The sequence below is a fragment of the Clarias gariepinus genome, chromosome 8 (genome assembly GCF_024256425.1).
Source record: "Clarias gariepinus isolate MV-2021 ecotype Netherlands chromosome 8, CGAR_prim_01v2, whole genome shotgun sequence".
NCBI classification, from domain to species: Eukaryota; Metazoa; Chordata; class Actinopteri; order Siluriformes; family Clariidae; genus Clarias; species Clarias gariepinus.
Window position 1 is genome coordinate 15730205 of NC_071107.1, and position 15805 is coordinate 15746009.

The 15805-nt window shown below is 42.4% G+C and overlaps 1 protein-coding gene across 3 annotated transcripts in view; it reads left to right on the forward strand.

Moving 5' to 3' along the window:
- slc24a3 (solute carrier family 24 member 3) overlaps positions 1-15805 on the forward strand; it is a 94536-nt gene that overhangs the window by 67257 nt on the left and 11474 nt on the right. For all 3 annotated transcript variants that reach the window (XM_053502361.1, XM_053502360.1, XM_053502363.1), the window contains 4 exons: positions 672-748; positions 12619-12693; positions 13725-13809; positions 13932-14035. In XM_053502361.1, the coding sequence (XP_053358336.1) occupies positions 672-748; positions 12619-12693; positions 13725-13809; positions 13932-14035 (341 nt within the window). The remainder of the gene's footprint in view (positions 1-671; positions 749-12618; positions 12694-13724; positions 13810-13931; positions 14036-15805) is intronic.

Genomic DNA, 15805 nt, shown 5'->3' on the forward strand with positions numbered 1-15805 from the left:
TGGGGGCAGAATATGGTATAACCGTATCATTTATGTAGGGGTTGCAATCCTTATGGACACAAAAAAGAACCTGGACAGACATGTAATGGGAAAAAAAAACTATTCTGTATTCCGTATTATTCTGACTAACTATAATAATTATTATTACTTAAACACCAAACATTATGTGTTACATTGGGTTGTATAATGTATGTTAGACCTTCAGTTTATGAAAAAAAAAAAAAGTGTTTTGAATTTAGCATTTTTTATGGGAGTGGTGATTAAACACGATCGTATTTGAGGTCAGATTACTCTATACAATTATACTCCTCACAGGTTTAGTGTATTGTGACAGTGACTCTTGGATGTTTATTGGACTGGCTTTAGACATGATTTTGATATTCAGATTTTAATATCTTAAATAGCTTATTGAAATGCCTAGAACAGTGAATGAGAGGTTGTGCTTAAAATGGTTTTGCCCAGTATAGGTCTAGAAAGTATAAATTGTATTCCTGAGGGGCTCTTTATAACCTTATGATTGTAACAAATGCAAATACATTTCTTATATTAACTGAAAGTTCTTTGAGTAAGGTAGACCCAAAGCCGTTGACTCATCTGAGGGATTACTGTGCTACATGTAAGCGTGTGAGTGGGTTATATGTGTAATGATTCATGCGTTTGTATTTTTTCAGGTGTACATGAGTTTCCTGATGATATTTTTACAAATCAGGAGCGAATGGAAGGAGCTGTGGCCCTGCACATTGTTGGTGTAAGTGTCCCTCTTTTTGTTTTTCCTGTCTGTATCTAAGTTGGTGTTTTTATGCCTTTGATACATAGACTCTGACAAGGGTAGAGTGATCAGATAGAAAGCATGAAATCCCCAACAACATAGAGTGCTTGCGAAGCGAAGCACTACTATTGTTACCTTGCAGGCTTAACATTGACTTAACATTGAGACCAACATCAGCTATGTGTCACGACCCGCCAAGCCACAGCTCCACCATGATTTCATAAACACTCCTGTTCCACGTTCCCAACCTCTCCTTACATCTCACCACCTCACGTTCCGCCTTCCACACACCTGTGTGCCATCTGTAATCATTCCCCTTACGTATTTAAACCACACACTAACACCACCTTATCGCCAGATTATTGTGTGCCTTCCATAGCCCAATTCTCCAGCGTTTATTTCAGGCCTTGACTCTTTGCTACCGACCACGCTTTGTTTTTTCTCGACCTCGCCATTGTCTCATGTTTTTGATTCCCACGCTCACGGATTTTGTTATTGACCATTGGATTTGTTTCAACGACTACGAACTCGGATCACGAACTTTCCCTCGTCTCTCTGGCACCGAACTCTGCCGGCCCCCGACCACGAGAAAGCTTAACGAAATCAGCCACCAACCTGTGCGACGTCTCCATTCACTCGCCGGCTCTCCACGCCTCCGCCTCCCTGCACGAGTCACGCTGCATGCAAAGCCCTGTCGCCGGCTCTCCGCACTTCCGCATTCCTGCGCAGGACACACATAGCGCTCTCGCCGGCTCACGGCGCTTCCGCATTCTCGCGCCTCTCTCTCCCTTTCTCTGCACACGCAGCTCCCCAACACAGCGCAGCAAGCGCTCCAGCTACAAACCCGTTTTCAAAGAAAACCACTGCCAAGCCAGTTCCAAATCCCACATCCAACATAATCAATTCCCTAAAGTTGCTCCACTGCACTTGGATCCATCTCGACCTGCGCATGTAACAGTATAATCTGGCCAATAATGGACCCAGCAGAGGCAGCTCGCCTGAGGGGGGCACTGGAGAGCCAGGGAGCCCTCCTAGGCAGTCACCAACAAGAAATCAGGCAGATCACCTCCACGCTTCAAACTATCACGGAAACCTTAGCGTCACTGACCACTCAGCTACAGCAAACACAACCACCTCCGGCAATTATCCCACAACCCTCTCTCCCAGTACATGCCACTGGTCATGAACCACGCCTACCTGCCCCACCCACTTATGATGGCGACCCGTCTACTTGTCGCTCCTTCCTGTCGCAGTGTTCCCTCGTTCTCGAACTGCAGGCCGCTTCATTTCCCACTGAACGATCCAGAGTGGCTTATATAATCACGCTCCTCTCAGGGAAAGCAAGGGAGTGGGGAACAGCATTATGGGATGCCCAGGTTCCTTGCTGTTTCACGTACAAAACATTTACTGATAAGATGAGGAGGGTTTTCGACCGTTCGTTTACAGGACACCAGGCAGCAGGACAGATACTTCAACTACGCCAGGCATCTAGCTCTGTTTCCAACTACGCCATTGATTTTCGGACACTGGCGCCCTCCTGTGGCTGGGACGAAAAAGCCCTTTTTGATTGTTTTTTTTATGGACTCCCAGACTCAATCAAGGATGAGCTTGCGGCCCGAGAGCTCCCGTCAGACCTGCAGGGTTTAATCGACTTGGCGACACGCATCGACGCCCGTAATTGATCCCGACGCGAGGAACACCGGCCCTTCAGTAAAGTTTACACTCCAGCGCCCACTTTTACTACCCCTGAGCCACCTCCTGAACCAATGCAGATAGGTCTCGCACATATTTCTCCAAGGGAGTGTCAGCCCCGTAGTCATGACGGGGCCTGCTTTTACTGTGGCCAGTTAAGCCATGTTGTGCGTTCCTGTCCACTAAAAGGTCGGGCCCCCCAGTAGCTCTGGGGTTACAGGGGGGCCCTGCTTCCACTCTTTCCCCAGATCAGCGTTCATGTTTTCCTGTCACCTTGACCCTGAACAGTCACTCCCACATCACCCACGCCCTAGTAGACTCTGGAGCTGACCAAAACCTGATCTCCACCTCTGCCGCTTCTCAATTCAAGATCCCGCTCATTTCTCTGTCCCAACCATTCGTTGTTCAGGCCCTTGATGGCAGTAGACTCACTCCTATCACTCATCGCACTTCTCCCATTACCTTACAGTTTTCCGGCAATCACATTGAGTCCATCACCTTTCTCGCTGTCCAAAACGCTCACGCACCCATTGTCCTGGGTCTCCCGTGGTTAAGATTACATAACCCCCACATAGATTGGGTGAAACGAAGCATCCTGGGCTGGAGCCCCACCTGTCTCTCGTCATGTTTGCGCTCTGCTACCACAGGGCGAATCTCCCCCACCTTCCAAGAGGAAATTCCTGACCTGACCAAAGTACCAACAGAATATCATGATCTTCGACAGGTCTTTAGCAAATCACGGGCTGTCACCCTACCACCTCATCGTCCCTACGATTGTGCTATCGACCTTCTCCCTGGCACCTCCCCTCCTAAGGGCCGACTGTATTCTCTTTCCCGCCCAGAAAGAGAGGCTATGGAACAATATATTAATGAGTCACTCGCAGCCGGCATAATTCGCCCCTCCTCCTCACCTGCAGGAGCAGGATTCTTTTTTGTAGATAAAAAGGACAAGTCCCTCAGACCCTGCATTGACTACAGGGGATTAAACGAGATCACAGTCAAGAATCGCTACCCCCTTCCGCTAATGTCGTCAGCCTTTGAACTACTCCAGGATGCCTGCATGTTCACCAAGCTTGACCTGAGAAACGCCTACCATCTGGTCCGAATAAGGGAGGGCGATGAATGGAAAACCGCCTTCAATACCCCTACTGGCCATTATGAGTACCTGGTTGTCTCATTCGGCCTAACCAACGCCCCAGCAGTTTTCCAGGCACTCATCAATGACGTCCTCAGAGACTTCCTCAACGTCTTCGTGTTCGCTTACCTCGATGACATTTTAATCTTTTCACGCTCTGAGGAGGAACACAAGCTCCACGTCCGTCAAGTTCTGCAACGCCTGCTAGAAAACAAGCTGTATGTCAAGGCAGAGAAATGTGAATTTCACTGCACCTCCACTTCTTTTCTTGGTTTCGTTATCTCACCGTCCGGCATCCAAATGGACCCCACCAAGGTTAAGGCGGTAACTGACTGGCCGCTACCATCTTCCAGACGTGAACTTCAGCGCTTCTTGGGATTTGCCAATTTCTATCGTCGCTTTATTAAAAGTTACAGCATGGTGGCAACCCCACTCACAGCACTCACGTCGACCAAAACCCCATTTCAATGGAACCCCATGGCAAGCAACGCTTTCAAGGAACTCAAGCATCGATTTACCACAGCACCCATCCTCACCCTACCCGATCCCTCCCTCCAGTTTGTAGTGGAAGTGGACGCTTCTGAAACCGGTGTAGGGGCCATCCTTTCCCAAAGATCTCTTAAGGACAACAAACTTCACCCTTGCTCCTTCTTCTCGCGCCAACTCACACCCCCAGAACGAAACTATGACATTGGAGATCGGGAACTCTTGGCAGTCAAACTGGCCCTTGAAGAATGGCGACACTGGCTGGAGGGAGCCGAACACCCTTTTCTTGTATGGACGGACCACAAGAACCTTGAATATCTAAAGTCAGCCAAAAGACTTAATGCTCGGCAGGCGCGGTGGTCACTTTTCTTTTCTCGTTTTCACTTCACACTATCATACCGGCCAGGCTCTAAGAACATTAAACTCGATGCCCTCTCCAGGCAATTCTCCACCTCCCAGCACACATCCCCAGCTGAAACCATCCTTCCTCCTCCATGTCTTGTGGCTACTATGCGGCTTGAAGTAGAAAACCTGGTCCAGCGGATCCTTGATCAGGAACCAGGCCCAAGTAATGTCCCTCCCAGAATGCTCTTTGTCCCTGCGTCAGTGGGACCCCAAGTACTTGACTGGGCCCATAGCTCTAGGTTGGCTTGTCACCCTGGGGTGGCACGCACACTTTCACTCCTACAGCATTGGTTCTGGTGGTCTACTATGAAGAAAGATGTCAAGGAATTTATAGCCGCCTGTGACATCTGTTCAAGAAATAAAACAACCAACCGCCCCCCTGAGGGCCTCCTAAGACCCCTCCCCATTCCCCATCGGCCCTGGTCTCACATCTCTATCGACTTTGTCACTGGATTACCACCATCCGACAATAACACGTGCATCTTGACCATTGTAGACCGGTTCTCCAAATCAGCCCATTTCATTCCGTTACCCAAGCTTCCGTCCGCCAAGGAAACAGCCGAAGTTCTGATCAACCAGGTTTTCCGTCTTCATGGACTTCCGCTGGACATTGTTTCCGACAGAGGGCCTCAATTCTCAGCTCGTTTTTGGAAGGCATTTTGTGGCCTTATTGGTGCCACTCCCAGCTCCTCATCTGGTTTTCACCCACAGACCAACGGACAAACTGAACGCATGAACCAGGAACTGGAGAAAACATTAAGGTGCATGGCTTCTCGGGACGCAGCTTCCTGGAGTCGCTTTCTACCCTGGGTGGAATACGCCCACAACTCGCTCCCTACCTCCTCCACAGGGCTGTCCCCATTCCACTGCTGCCTTGGGTATCAGCCACCATTATTCCCCTCCCAGGAAGAGGAAGCTGCAGTCCCCTCTGCTCAAGCTTTCGTCCGCCGATGCAGAAGAACTTGGCAGCGGGCTCGTGCTCAATTGCAACGCACTGTCAGCTCCTTTCAGCGTCAGGCTAACCGCCACCGTTTACCAGCTCCCAGATATCACATCGGCCAAAGGGTCATGTTATCTACTCGTGACCTTCCCCTCAAAACCACCTCTAGGAAACTCTCACCAAGATTCATTGGTCCATTCACGATCACTCGCATCATCAACCCATGCTCTGTCCGGGTGGCCTTACCTCTGTCCATGCGCCGAATCAACCCCACATTTCATGTCTCACAGATTCGCAGACTGGTCTCCTGCCCACTATCCCCACCCACCCAACCTCCCCCTCCCCCTCGACTCATAGACGGAGGTGAGGCCTTCACAGTCCGTAGAATCCTCAAATCTCGCCGCCGTGGACGTGGCCTCCAGTCTTGTGGACTGGGAGGGCTACGGCCCCGAGGAGAGAAGTTGGGTACCAACCGCTCCCTCATCACTGACTTTCACAGACTCCACCCTGAGGCACCTGCTAGAACGCCAGGGGGCGTTCATAGGGAGGGGGGGGAACTGTCACGACCCGCCAAGCCACAGCTCCACCATGATTTCATAAACACTCCTGTTCCACGTTCCCAACCTCTCCTTACATCTCACCACCTCACGTTCCGCCTTCCACACACCTGTGTGCCATCTGTAATCATTCCCCTTACGTATTTAAACCACACACTAACACCACCTTATCGCCAGATTATTGTGTGCCTTCCATAGCCCAATTCTCCAGCGTTTATTTCATGCCTTGACTCTTTGCTACTGACCACGCTTTGTTTTTTCTCGACCTCGCCATTGTCTCATGTTTTTGATTCTCACGCTCACGAATTTTGTTATTGACCATTGGATTTGTTTCAACGACTACGAACTCGGATCACGAACTTTCCCTCGTCTCTCTGGCACCGAACTCTGCCGGCCCCCGACCACGAGAAAGCTTAACGAAATCAGCCACCAACCTGTGCGACGTCTCCATTCACTCGCCGGCTCTCCACGCCTCCGCATCCCTGCACGAGTCACGCTGCATGCAAAGCCCTGTCGCCGGCTCTCCGCACTTCAGCATTCCTGCGCAGGACACACATAGCGCTCTCGTCGGCTCACGGCGCTTCCGCATTCTCGCGCCTCTCTCTCCCTTTCTCTGCACACGCAGCTCCCCAACACAGCGCAGCAAGCGCTCCAGCTACAAACCCGTTTTCAAAGAAAACCACTGCCAAGCCAGTTCCAAATCCCACATCCAACATAATCAATTCCCTAAAGTTGCTCCACTGCACTTGGATCCATCTCGACCTGCGCACGTAACACTATGACATCATAGTTATGACATCATAGCACGCCATGAACCACTCACATTTTCTTTCAGGAAATGTGCCTCTCTAGTTATTATTATTATTTGGTCAACAACCACACAAACGTGATCATGTGTTTCTTTGCCCATGTGACCCACCCATCCCCCCCACCCCCTTTTTTTTTTTTGCTCAGTCATGTTTGTATAGTGGGTTAAAATAAAATTTAATTCCGTTCATCATATTGCCTAGGTTGGGCTGAAAAAAAGGAAATGTCACTCTATAATTCAGTCTATCTTGAGGCCTATACAGTATCTGTTAATTAAAAAACAGCAGAACAAATAATGGTTAAAATGTGCTGAGCTTTAAGGGCAACATCATTTATTTCTTTATGTTTAGGGATTGGTCAGAGCTTCATGAAAAAAAAAAACAATCTTACGCTCACATTAAACATAGACTAATACATAATATACATAACATATTCTTTACACATTTTGGTAATATGTGTACCCTAATTAAGCATCGTACTGCATTCCTACAACACTAATATATCTCATTTTCTTGTTTCTAAGAATAGATAATGTCCTAGTTACCTTTACTTTAGTCTCTACATCCGACTCCAAGAGAATAGTTCTAAATTTAGTTCATAAATTAATGATAAATAATATTTATTTATTTATTCATTTATTTTTTATTTTCATTATTTTATTTTATTTTTTTCATATTTTATCTCAGACATAGAAACCTATTTTCAAGGAAACTGAAATGAACATGGATGCCTTGGATTGATTTTCTGACCTGAAAACTACAGTGAAAGATTTGCACAAACTGTGAAGTTTATGAAAAAGCAACTAGGTCAATGTTGTTTCCACCAAGGAGCAAGTTTATGGGAACGGAATGTAAGAAATTGAGCTTTAGTGGAACAATTTATGAAGATGAAAAGACTAAATGGCTGATACAGTGATGTAGTGATATTTTCACAGACATAACTTGTCATGAAAATATCACCCTTGAGATATTATCACCTGTGAGAGTAATTGGTTTATTTGAAGGCTCTGCCACTAGGAAATTGTATTCATTTATTGAGTTGGAAAGATTTTGCTTTGATTTAGTGGTGGTCCTGCTTGTATGGCTACTTGTAACCCTTTAAAAGGCACTTAAAGAAATACTAGTACTTTTTCCAAAAATTTTTGAAAAAGTTGGCATTGATGTGTGTTTTATGCTGAAAACCAGGGTTAGTGAAGTTACCATGTATGGTTCTAGGGTAATCATTTTTCCAGTGTACATATACAAATATTTTCACAACGAATAAATATAAGGGCAGATTTATTTAATCAAAATAATATGCAAAAATCCAAACATACTTATTTTCTACACATATGAGTTTTGTTGTTTGTACTTTAGGTACTGATACTGGCACTGATTCTGTAACCCAAAGTGCTTCTATGCTCTTCTACTGCTCTCTGAACCGTGGCATTCAAGATGCAGCCACTGATTGTGTGTTTTTATGATTTTTAGATTGGTTCATATGTCCTTACATTATAAAATGTTTACAACACTGCATGTGCGGCCTCTCAAAAACGGTCCTTTCGCAGTTAGGGTGTGTGTATTTGTATGTGTGTATTTGCATATGCATTTTGCCAAACTCCTAGACCCGATAACACATAACTCACATCGGTTTGCAGAAAATGAAATCGCTTCACTTCTGCTTCGCTGCCTGCCGCTTGTGTTGTTTGTTTTCGGTTTTGCAATTTTAGTTTCTTTAACGACTAAACAATACATATCTGCAGAGCAGGCAAAATGTTGTCCAGAACAGAAAGAGCTGAGTGTGATTTATCGTAGGCTGTTCTGTGCAGCTTTTCCATGGTTTACATCTCCGACATCATTGTTCTCTCTCTTTCCATCTGGCAGGCTTTTTTTGACATTCATTCAGTCACACTGTTGGCAGTTCAGAAATGTTAACAAATGGCTCTAAAACCCAAGCAGGCGGTGGGGGTAGGATGGCAACTGGCCTTTAGAGAGACAAGAACAGAGTGAATAGTGTGGCTTAGTTAGTGAGACGATGTGGCTGCTGTTAATTACTGTATGCAGGGGAGCAGATCACATTGTGTTTTAATTGATATACAATTATTACTCTTTAAGGGAGAAGTTATTTGAACACAGTCCTCTTTATGTCTGTATGGGTTTCTTCTCAGCTCCTAAATCATGCCACAGGTTAATTGGCTATGCTTGATTGTTTCTAGGTATGAATGTGTAACAATTATGATCGTCCATGAATCATATGAATGCAGGTTAAGGTGGTTACTTAAGAAAAGAGATTGTCATTTGAAGAGCTTGCTGCAGGGGGGGAATGCTATCGAAAATAAAGACAACACCAAATTTTCTAATTGGATTAAGTGCTTTATTTTATGAAGGATAAACTGAAAGTAATGCAAAAGTGGGTATGACATTCAACTTGCACATGTGGGTAGGGTAACTCTCATAGTCTCCATCACAAGTGATGCGACATTGTTGAACCCAACTCTTAACGCCTCTTTGAAAGATCCCTTTTGTCGCTGCTGATGGTCTCCCACTGCGTGGTTCATCATCAGTGTTGATTTCCCTCTCTTTAAACTTCTTCATTCCGTTGTGCACATTGCTCTTGTGAATGTCGTCATCTCATGACAAACATTCTGTAATGCATTGCTTGTGATGAGACTATTTTTAGTAGTATTATTGTATAGATGAGAAAGTTACTCTACCAACATGCACAGTTTAAATAAACTATGCCATTTAAAACTAAAGTTTTGCCCCCACTTTTAAATTACTTTCATACAACCATCATATTTAAAATATTTAGTTTTTCATAACTTAGTAAAATCTATTAAAATATGAAACCCTATGTGTATAAAAAGGGAGCTAGACTCAGTAAGTATTGTGTAGTAAGAATTTGTGCATGTTTCGTCTATTGAATTGGTGTGACAAATTGATTAGAGTCAGTCATTTGGGTTTGTTGATTTATCACTTCATATCACATTTGCATGAAATTCAAGTGTTCCTTGATGCCGTGTTGTTTTTATCGGACATAGAAAATGCATGGACACTCCGGTGCCTCCAGTGACAGAGAAGATGTGAACAGGACATCAAATAATGATAGTTAGAAGATCAGTTATTATTGTGAAAAGATTTTCTAAATTGTCTTCAAAGTGACATAATTATTGATATAAGAACGCAGGGAGATATGATAATATATTATCAATACTCTTTCACAATGCGCAGTATATATCATAAATATGGTCTTAGCTTTTTATTTTTTTATTTTTTAAATAAACACACATAGGTTAGATTCAGCTAAGGAAATATTTGTAATTGATATTTAAAATATTAAAATGTTAAAAATGTATTATTTTATTAAACATAGTACACAAGAAAAATCCATTTATTTGAAATTATAAGGCTTTTTTTTTATGCCTAAACTGTGCATACGCTTTAAATAAAGTCCAGCAAGTCTAAAGCTTTGTATGTGACCTGAAATATGAGTGTGCTCAGTTGAAAGATGGAAAATTAAAAGTACTGCATAATTTTTACTGAAGTCCTTTTTGGACTCATGTGTCAATACTGCAATGTTGTGCTTTTTAATCATCTGCCTGTACAATCAAAAAAAGGTTAGTGAAAAGTGCCTATCAGACACCTTGCAGCTACTTTTCTACAATTTAAGTTAAGTTAAGCTTTTATTTGTCTTAAATACATTACTGCACACTTCGCATATCCCAGCATAACTAGGGTCAGAGCACAGGGTCAGCCATGATGCAGCACCCCTGAAGCAGATAGGGTTAAGGGCCTTGCTCAAGGGCCTAACAATGGGAACATGGTGGAGCTGGGGATCGAAAACTGATCTGGGAGGCTGGGATAAAAGCTGGGATATGCGAAGAATAAAGAATTTTACTGTGCAGGAATGTACTGTATGTGTGACGAATAAAGGGTTTACTTACTTACTACATGTTATAATACTGCTATAATATAATTACACATAAGCAATACTCTTTATATTGTGTGAAAGTTTTGGACTTGACTGGTCACTAGTGCTGGGAATTGGTCTGAATACTGTACATACCTTGATGTCAACGCTATTAGGAATACCTGTGCATCTGTATATTCATTCCTTATCATATGGCGAAATGTAATGCAAAAAAATGTCAATTAAAAACATGCAGTTTCAGCTTACACGCTTGTCCTTTATTATTCACATCAAATATTAAATAGAAGAAAAAGTGTGGTCTTTGTGATTGTGGCATGCTGCCTGGTACCCCATGGGCTGGATTGGGTATTTCAGAAACTGCTGCTCCTCCCAAACCCAACACAAAGCCTTAATTAAGTGACAGTTCCGAGAGAGGAAATGCATTGTTCATTTGAGACGTCGGTGGTAGATGGACAGATTCGTAAGTGCTGCCACCAAGGATAGTGGCAGCACACAAGTAATCTCTCTTTCACAAATGTGCTGAGCAAAAAACGACCTCAAAAGGCAAAAGACATCAAACCTTGAGGTGAATGGGCTACAACAAGAGAAGACCATCATGTTTAACTGTCCAGTTTGAGCGAGACTGTCAATCATAGCCTCAGATTGCCTTAGAGTTTGATATTTAGTGCATGCTGAGATGCTTTTCTGTTCACTGCATTTGTAAAGAGTGATAATTAGAGACGCTATAGCCTTCAGACCAGTCTGATTCTCCTCTGGTCTCTTTTATCAACGACAGACAGCCTGCAGACTCTCCACACACTGGATGCATTTATTTTTTTTTTTGTTATTTTGTGTAAACTCAGAAGTATGAAAATCCCAGGAAAATAGACGATTTTTGAAATACTGAATTCAGCCCATCTGACATCGACAAGTTACTGCGATTGAAATTTTTCTGATGACTGATGTGAACTGAAGCTCTTCACCCGTAGCTGGATGATGTTATGTATTGTGCTGCTGCCACATGATTGGCTGATGAGATAATTGAACAAATCTGCAGTTCTAATATAGTGGCCAGCAAGCGAACAGTACAGTTTAGTAGCACCAATCATAAATATATAAAAGAACCACTGGCATATGAATATGTGTATTTAAATTTCTACATGTATGGATAAATGCTGCACCGCCACACATAGAAACCCTGCTGATGCCGTTATGTCTTTGAACAAACAGATGTGGAACTAATCCCACATACACACATGTCCCTGCTGTGTGTGTATGAGAGAGAGAGAGAGAGAGAGAGAGTGCAGGGCTGGTATAACCACACGTTCTTAGAAATGACCCATGTTTTCAGCAGGAGTTTGAAAACTTGTACATGTGAGGATGAAGTTCTTGGCTGTATGCTTGCAGCATATGCTATGATGTAACTTAAAATAAATAAATAAATAAATACATCACAGACAACAAAGCCGGTCTAATTCCTTATGTAATATTTCCATGAACTGTGGCATGTCTGATCAGGAGCAACAGTCTGTTTGAGTGCATCTGTGTATCAAGCTGCTTTTCCATGTTGGATAACAGGCCACTCAGCAGCTTGTAAATAAAGCCCACAGAGCAGATACTGCATGATTTTACAGGACGTCCGCCATTTGTCGGATTTTAATTTTTATTGATATTGATGTGAAAAAAATTAAATTATTTCAACACAAATATGATGCAAGTCTCTTGAATTTTATGCTCAGTATTTAATGAGCAAATATGATGAGAAAATACACATAATTTCACACCATAATTAAAGGGCGAAAAACAGCAGTGATCAACCTGCCAACAAAGCACCAACCAAGTGTATAGAGGAAGACTTTTGCTTTATAATGTCTGATGTCAGTGTATGTGCTGTTACTTCTGTACAAATGATTGTATCGTGTTCTCCATTTTCCTAAAGGCCATGTACATGTTCTACGCCCTGGCCCTGGTGTGTGATGACTACTTTGTGCCATCCTTGGAGAAGATTTGTGAGGTAAACCATCGACTACAATTATAAACCTTATGATTTCATTCACAAACAAACCGTTGATGTTATTTGTTGTCTGAAAGGGTGTACGATCGTTCATAAAGTAAAGCTGCATGTATGAAAAAGAAGAGATTTTCCAACCCAGTTTGTCCTAAATGGTGCTTATTTTAGGTCTCAATCCTCAATCCTCTTTCTGTAGAACACAATTCCAAAATGGTATTTTTCATCTCTTTGAGCAAAGCTTTAAATGTCCCAATTTTTACAACCCTTATTAATATTTAATGTGCAGCAAACTAGAATACATTCAGTTGCAGTTGCTAAAAAAATAGACATGTCACCGGATTAATATAATTGGAATCTATCACAGGAATATATATATCTATATCACAGGAATCTATAATAATTAAACACCAAACCCTTCCAAAAAGATGTCCTCCCCCCAAAAAAAAGAAATGCATATAGCAGTATGAATAACTGGGCAAGAAGGGAGTTCAATTTGGACTAAATACACCTTAGCTTTCTCAGATGGGCAAAGAAAACTCTATATAAGTCTCAGCTGAACTTTGGAAGGTATTATTGAATGGAGCATTGGTTGTGGAATTTGGCCCCTATTACTTGCATTACACTCGCGTTCCGGGTGACAAACTTGTCACAGTTGGTGTGCAGAGCAGGAAAACTTAAGGCCTTAACTTAACTGTAATAGTTACAGACTCCCATCATTACTTATAGCATATGTCAATGCCACTGGATGCATGGCACATTTATGAAAAAAATATTATCTATCTATTTATCTATTTATTAATAATAAAGGCTGATTTGACACCTAATCATACAGTACCTCCTGATAATGTGTTTGTATGCGCATAATTATACTGCTGTTCCTGTAGTACTGACTGCACCAGCGGTAACAAAAATACCAAGATTTCTGACACACCCCAAATCACAGTGTGTGTCATGCTAATTATTGTGCTATGCTAATTATTGTATTGTGTTCTTCCTCTGTGTTTTTTCTGTGTGTGTGTGTGGGTTCGTTTTAGCGGCTTCATCTCAGTGAAGATGTGGCTGGAGCAACATTCATGGCAGCCGGCAGCTCAGCACCTGAACTCTTCACCTCTGTCATAGGTAAAAATCTGTTGCTGTCCTGCTTCCACGCTGTTGAAGCTTATGCTTTTAATGTCAGCGTGACTAACTGGATACAGTGTGTTATTTGTAACTGTGCTGTAAACTCTCCTCCTTGTGTCTAGGAGTGTTTATCACAAAGGGAGATGTGGGAGTAGGGACAATCGTAGGTTCTGCAGTCTTTAACATCCTATGCATCATTGGAGTGTGTGGGATCTTCGCTGGGCAGGTAAACGTGACCCGTTGTACATATTTATATTTGGGTTTATTCTTTAGACAAATGCTTAAATCAAGACGATGGCATAAATCCAATCCTGCAAAACAGCACTTATAGTGATACATGTGTTGTACTGTGTTTACAACACATGACAGTAAAATACAGAAAGTGAATACAGAGCAAAGGATAACAGGATCGGAGGACAGTACAGTGGAGTGATACACACACTCAGGATGTAGTAAATAATGAATCATTCAATATTACCAAACGTACATGATTAACTTGCCAGGTGATACTTACTGTAGCTCGAGCAAAATGGGTCATCAGTCAAGTCAAAGAAGGTAACGGCTCACCGAACGTAAATACACAGACTTACTGCACAGTTTTCATAGAAAGTTGACTAAGGAAAGTCACTAGAAAGCTATTTGGCTTTCTTTTTATTTATTTTTTTTCTATTTGCTTTTTCTTTTTCTTTTCTGATTTAACCGCATCAGAGACAAATGATTCATTACCCTATTAGCTGTATGGTGCACTAGTTTGAATAGTCTGGCATTTTGTACAGTGTATCTAGTGCACTCCAGAAATTTCACATTGCACTGCAGTAGTAATGTCACAATGATCTACGCTAGTAGGTACACAGTAACCATAATGCAATTTTACATTAATGTGACCATGAGCACCATCATTCTTGGTAATTTTTTTATCATTTTAATTTCTTACTTTCATTTCTCTGTTAGAGTGCTGTAACTACTAACCGTAAACCGAGAGAAATGCATTTTAACATAACCATGTAAAGCAAGGTTAGATAAGTTCCAAGCTGTAAAAAGTGTATAGTGTTAGAGTACCATTGCGAGCATTTACCACTGCTTAAAATGCATGCCTCTCCTTTATATTTTTACATTTCATTACATGTCCTCATTTTTTCTAAATGCCATCTTTGTTCATTCTTGTCTCTTCTTCACTCGTATCCTCTGTGGATTTGGCTGCATCGTGCACAAAGAAACAGTTTACCCCCAAAATGTAATAATCTCATTCACTCTACAACTGTTTGATCGGTTGCAATTTCAAAGGGCTGAATGTGTTATTTCAAAAGTATTTGCAGAGAGTAATTCTCTCCTGGACTGCTACACATGCATGCTTAGTTGTAGTGGACACAGTGCGTAGGTGCAATTATACGTTCATGTGTAATGGACATACTGTAAGACATAAGAATTTTTCCTGACCCTTTACATATTATTAACACTATGACATTAAAAGTGTCATGGTGTAAATATTATGCTGCTCTGATACCTACAAGTGTGTAGCTGCGTATAGAAATGTGTAAGACATCGATGGGAAAAGTCACATCACACAGCCTACACTGCAGCAACATTAGCCTGCTTGATGATTCATCTGTAAAATGATTGTTTACCACATCTGTGTTTAAACTGCGTTGGAGAGGATACTATGAGGTTTTATGGAGTCAGATCATTGTGGTATAGTGGCTGCCTATGAGGAACGTACAGTAACACATCTGTGTCTGTATCTGTTCTGTGCTCCAAAGGTTAATATATGTTCCTGTATATTGTATGCATTTAAACATAAAGTCTTGTGGCCTCAATCAAAGCATTTAAAGGACTCTTAATCTCTTTAATGTTGGTATTCTTTTGCTTATACTTGCTTGTGATATTTTATAAGGAAACTTGTTGTATTTTCCTGGTTCTATAGACCTGGCCGAACTAGTAGTAACATAGGAGGAAAGAATGAGTGCTGTAAACTTATGGCTGTAAATGGATCGTTCAT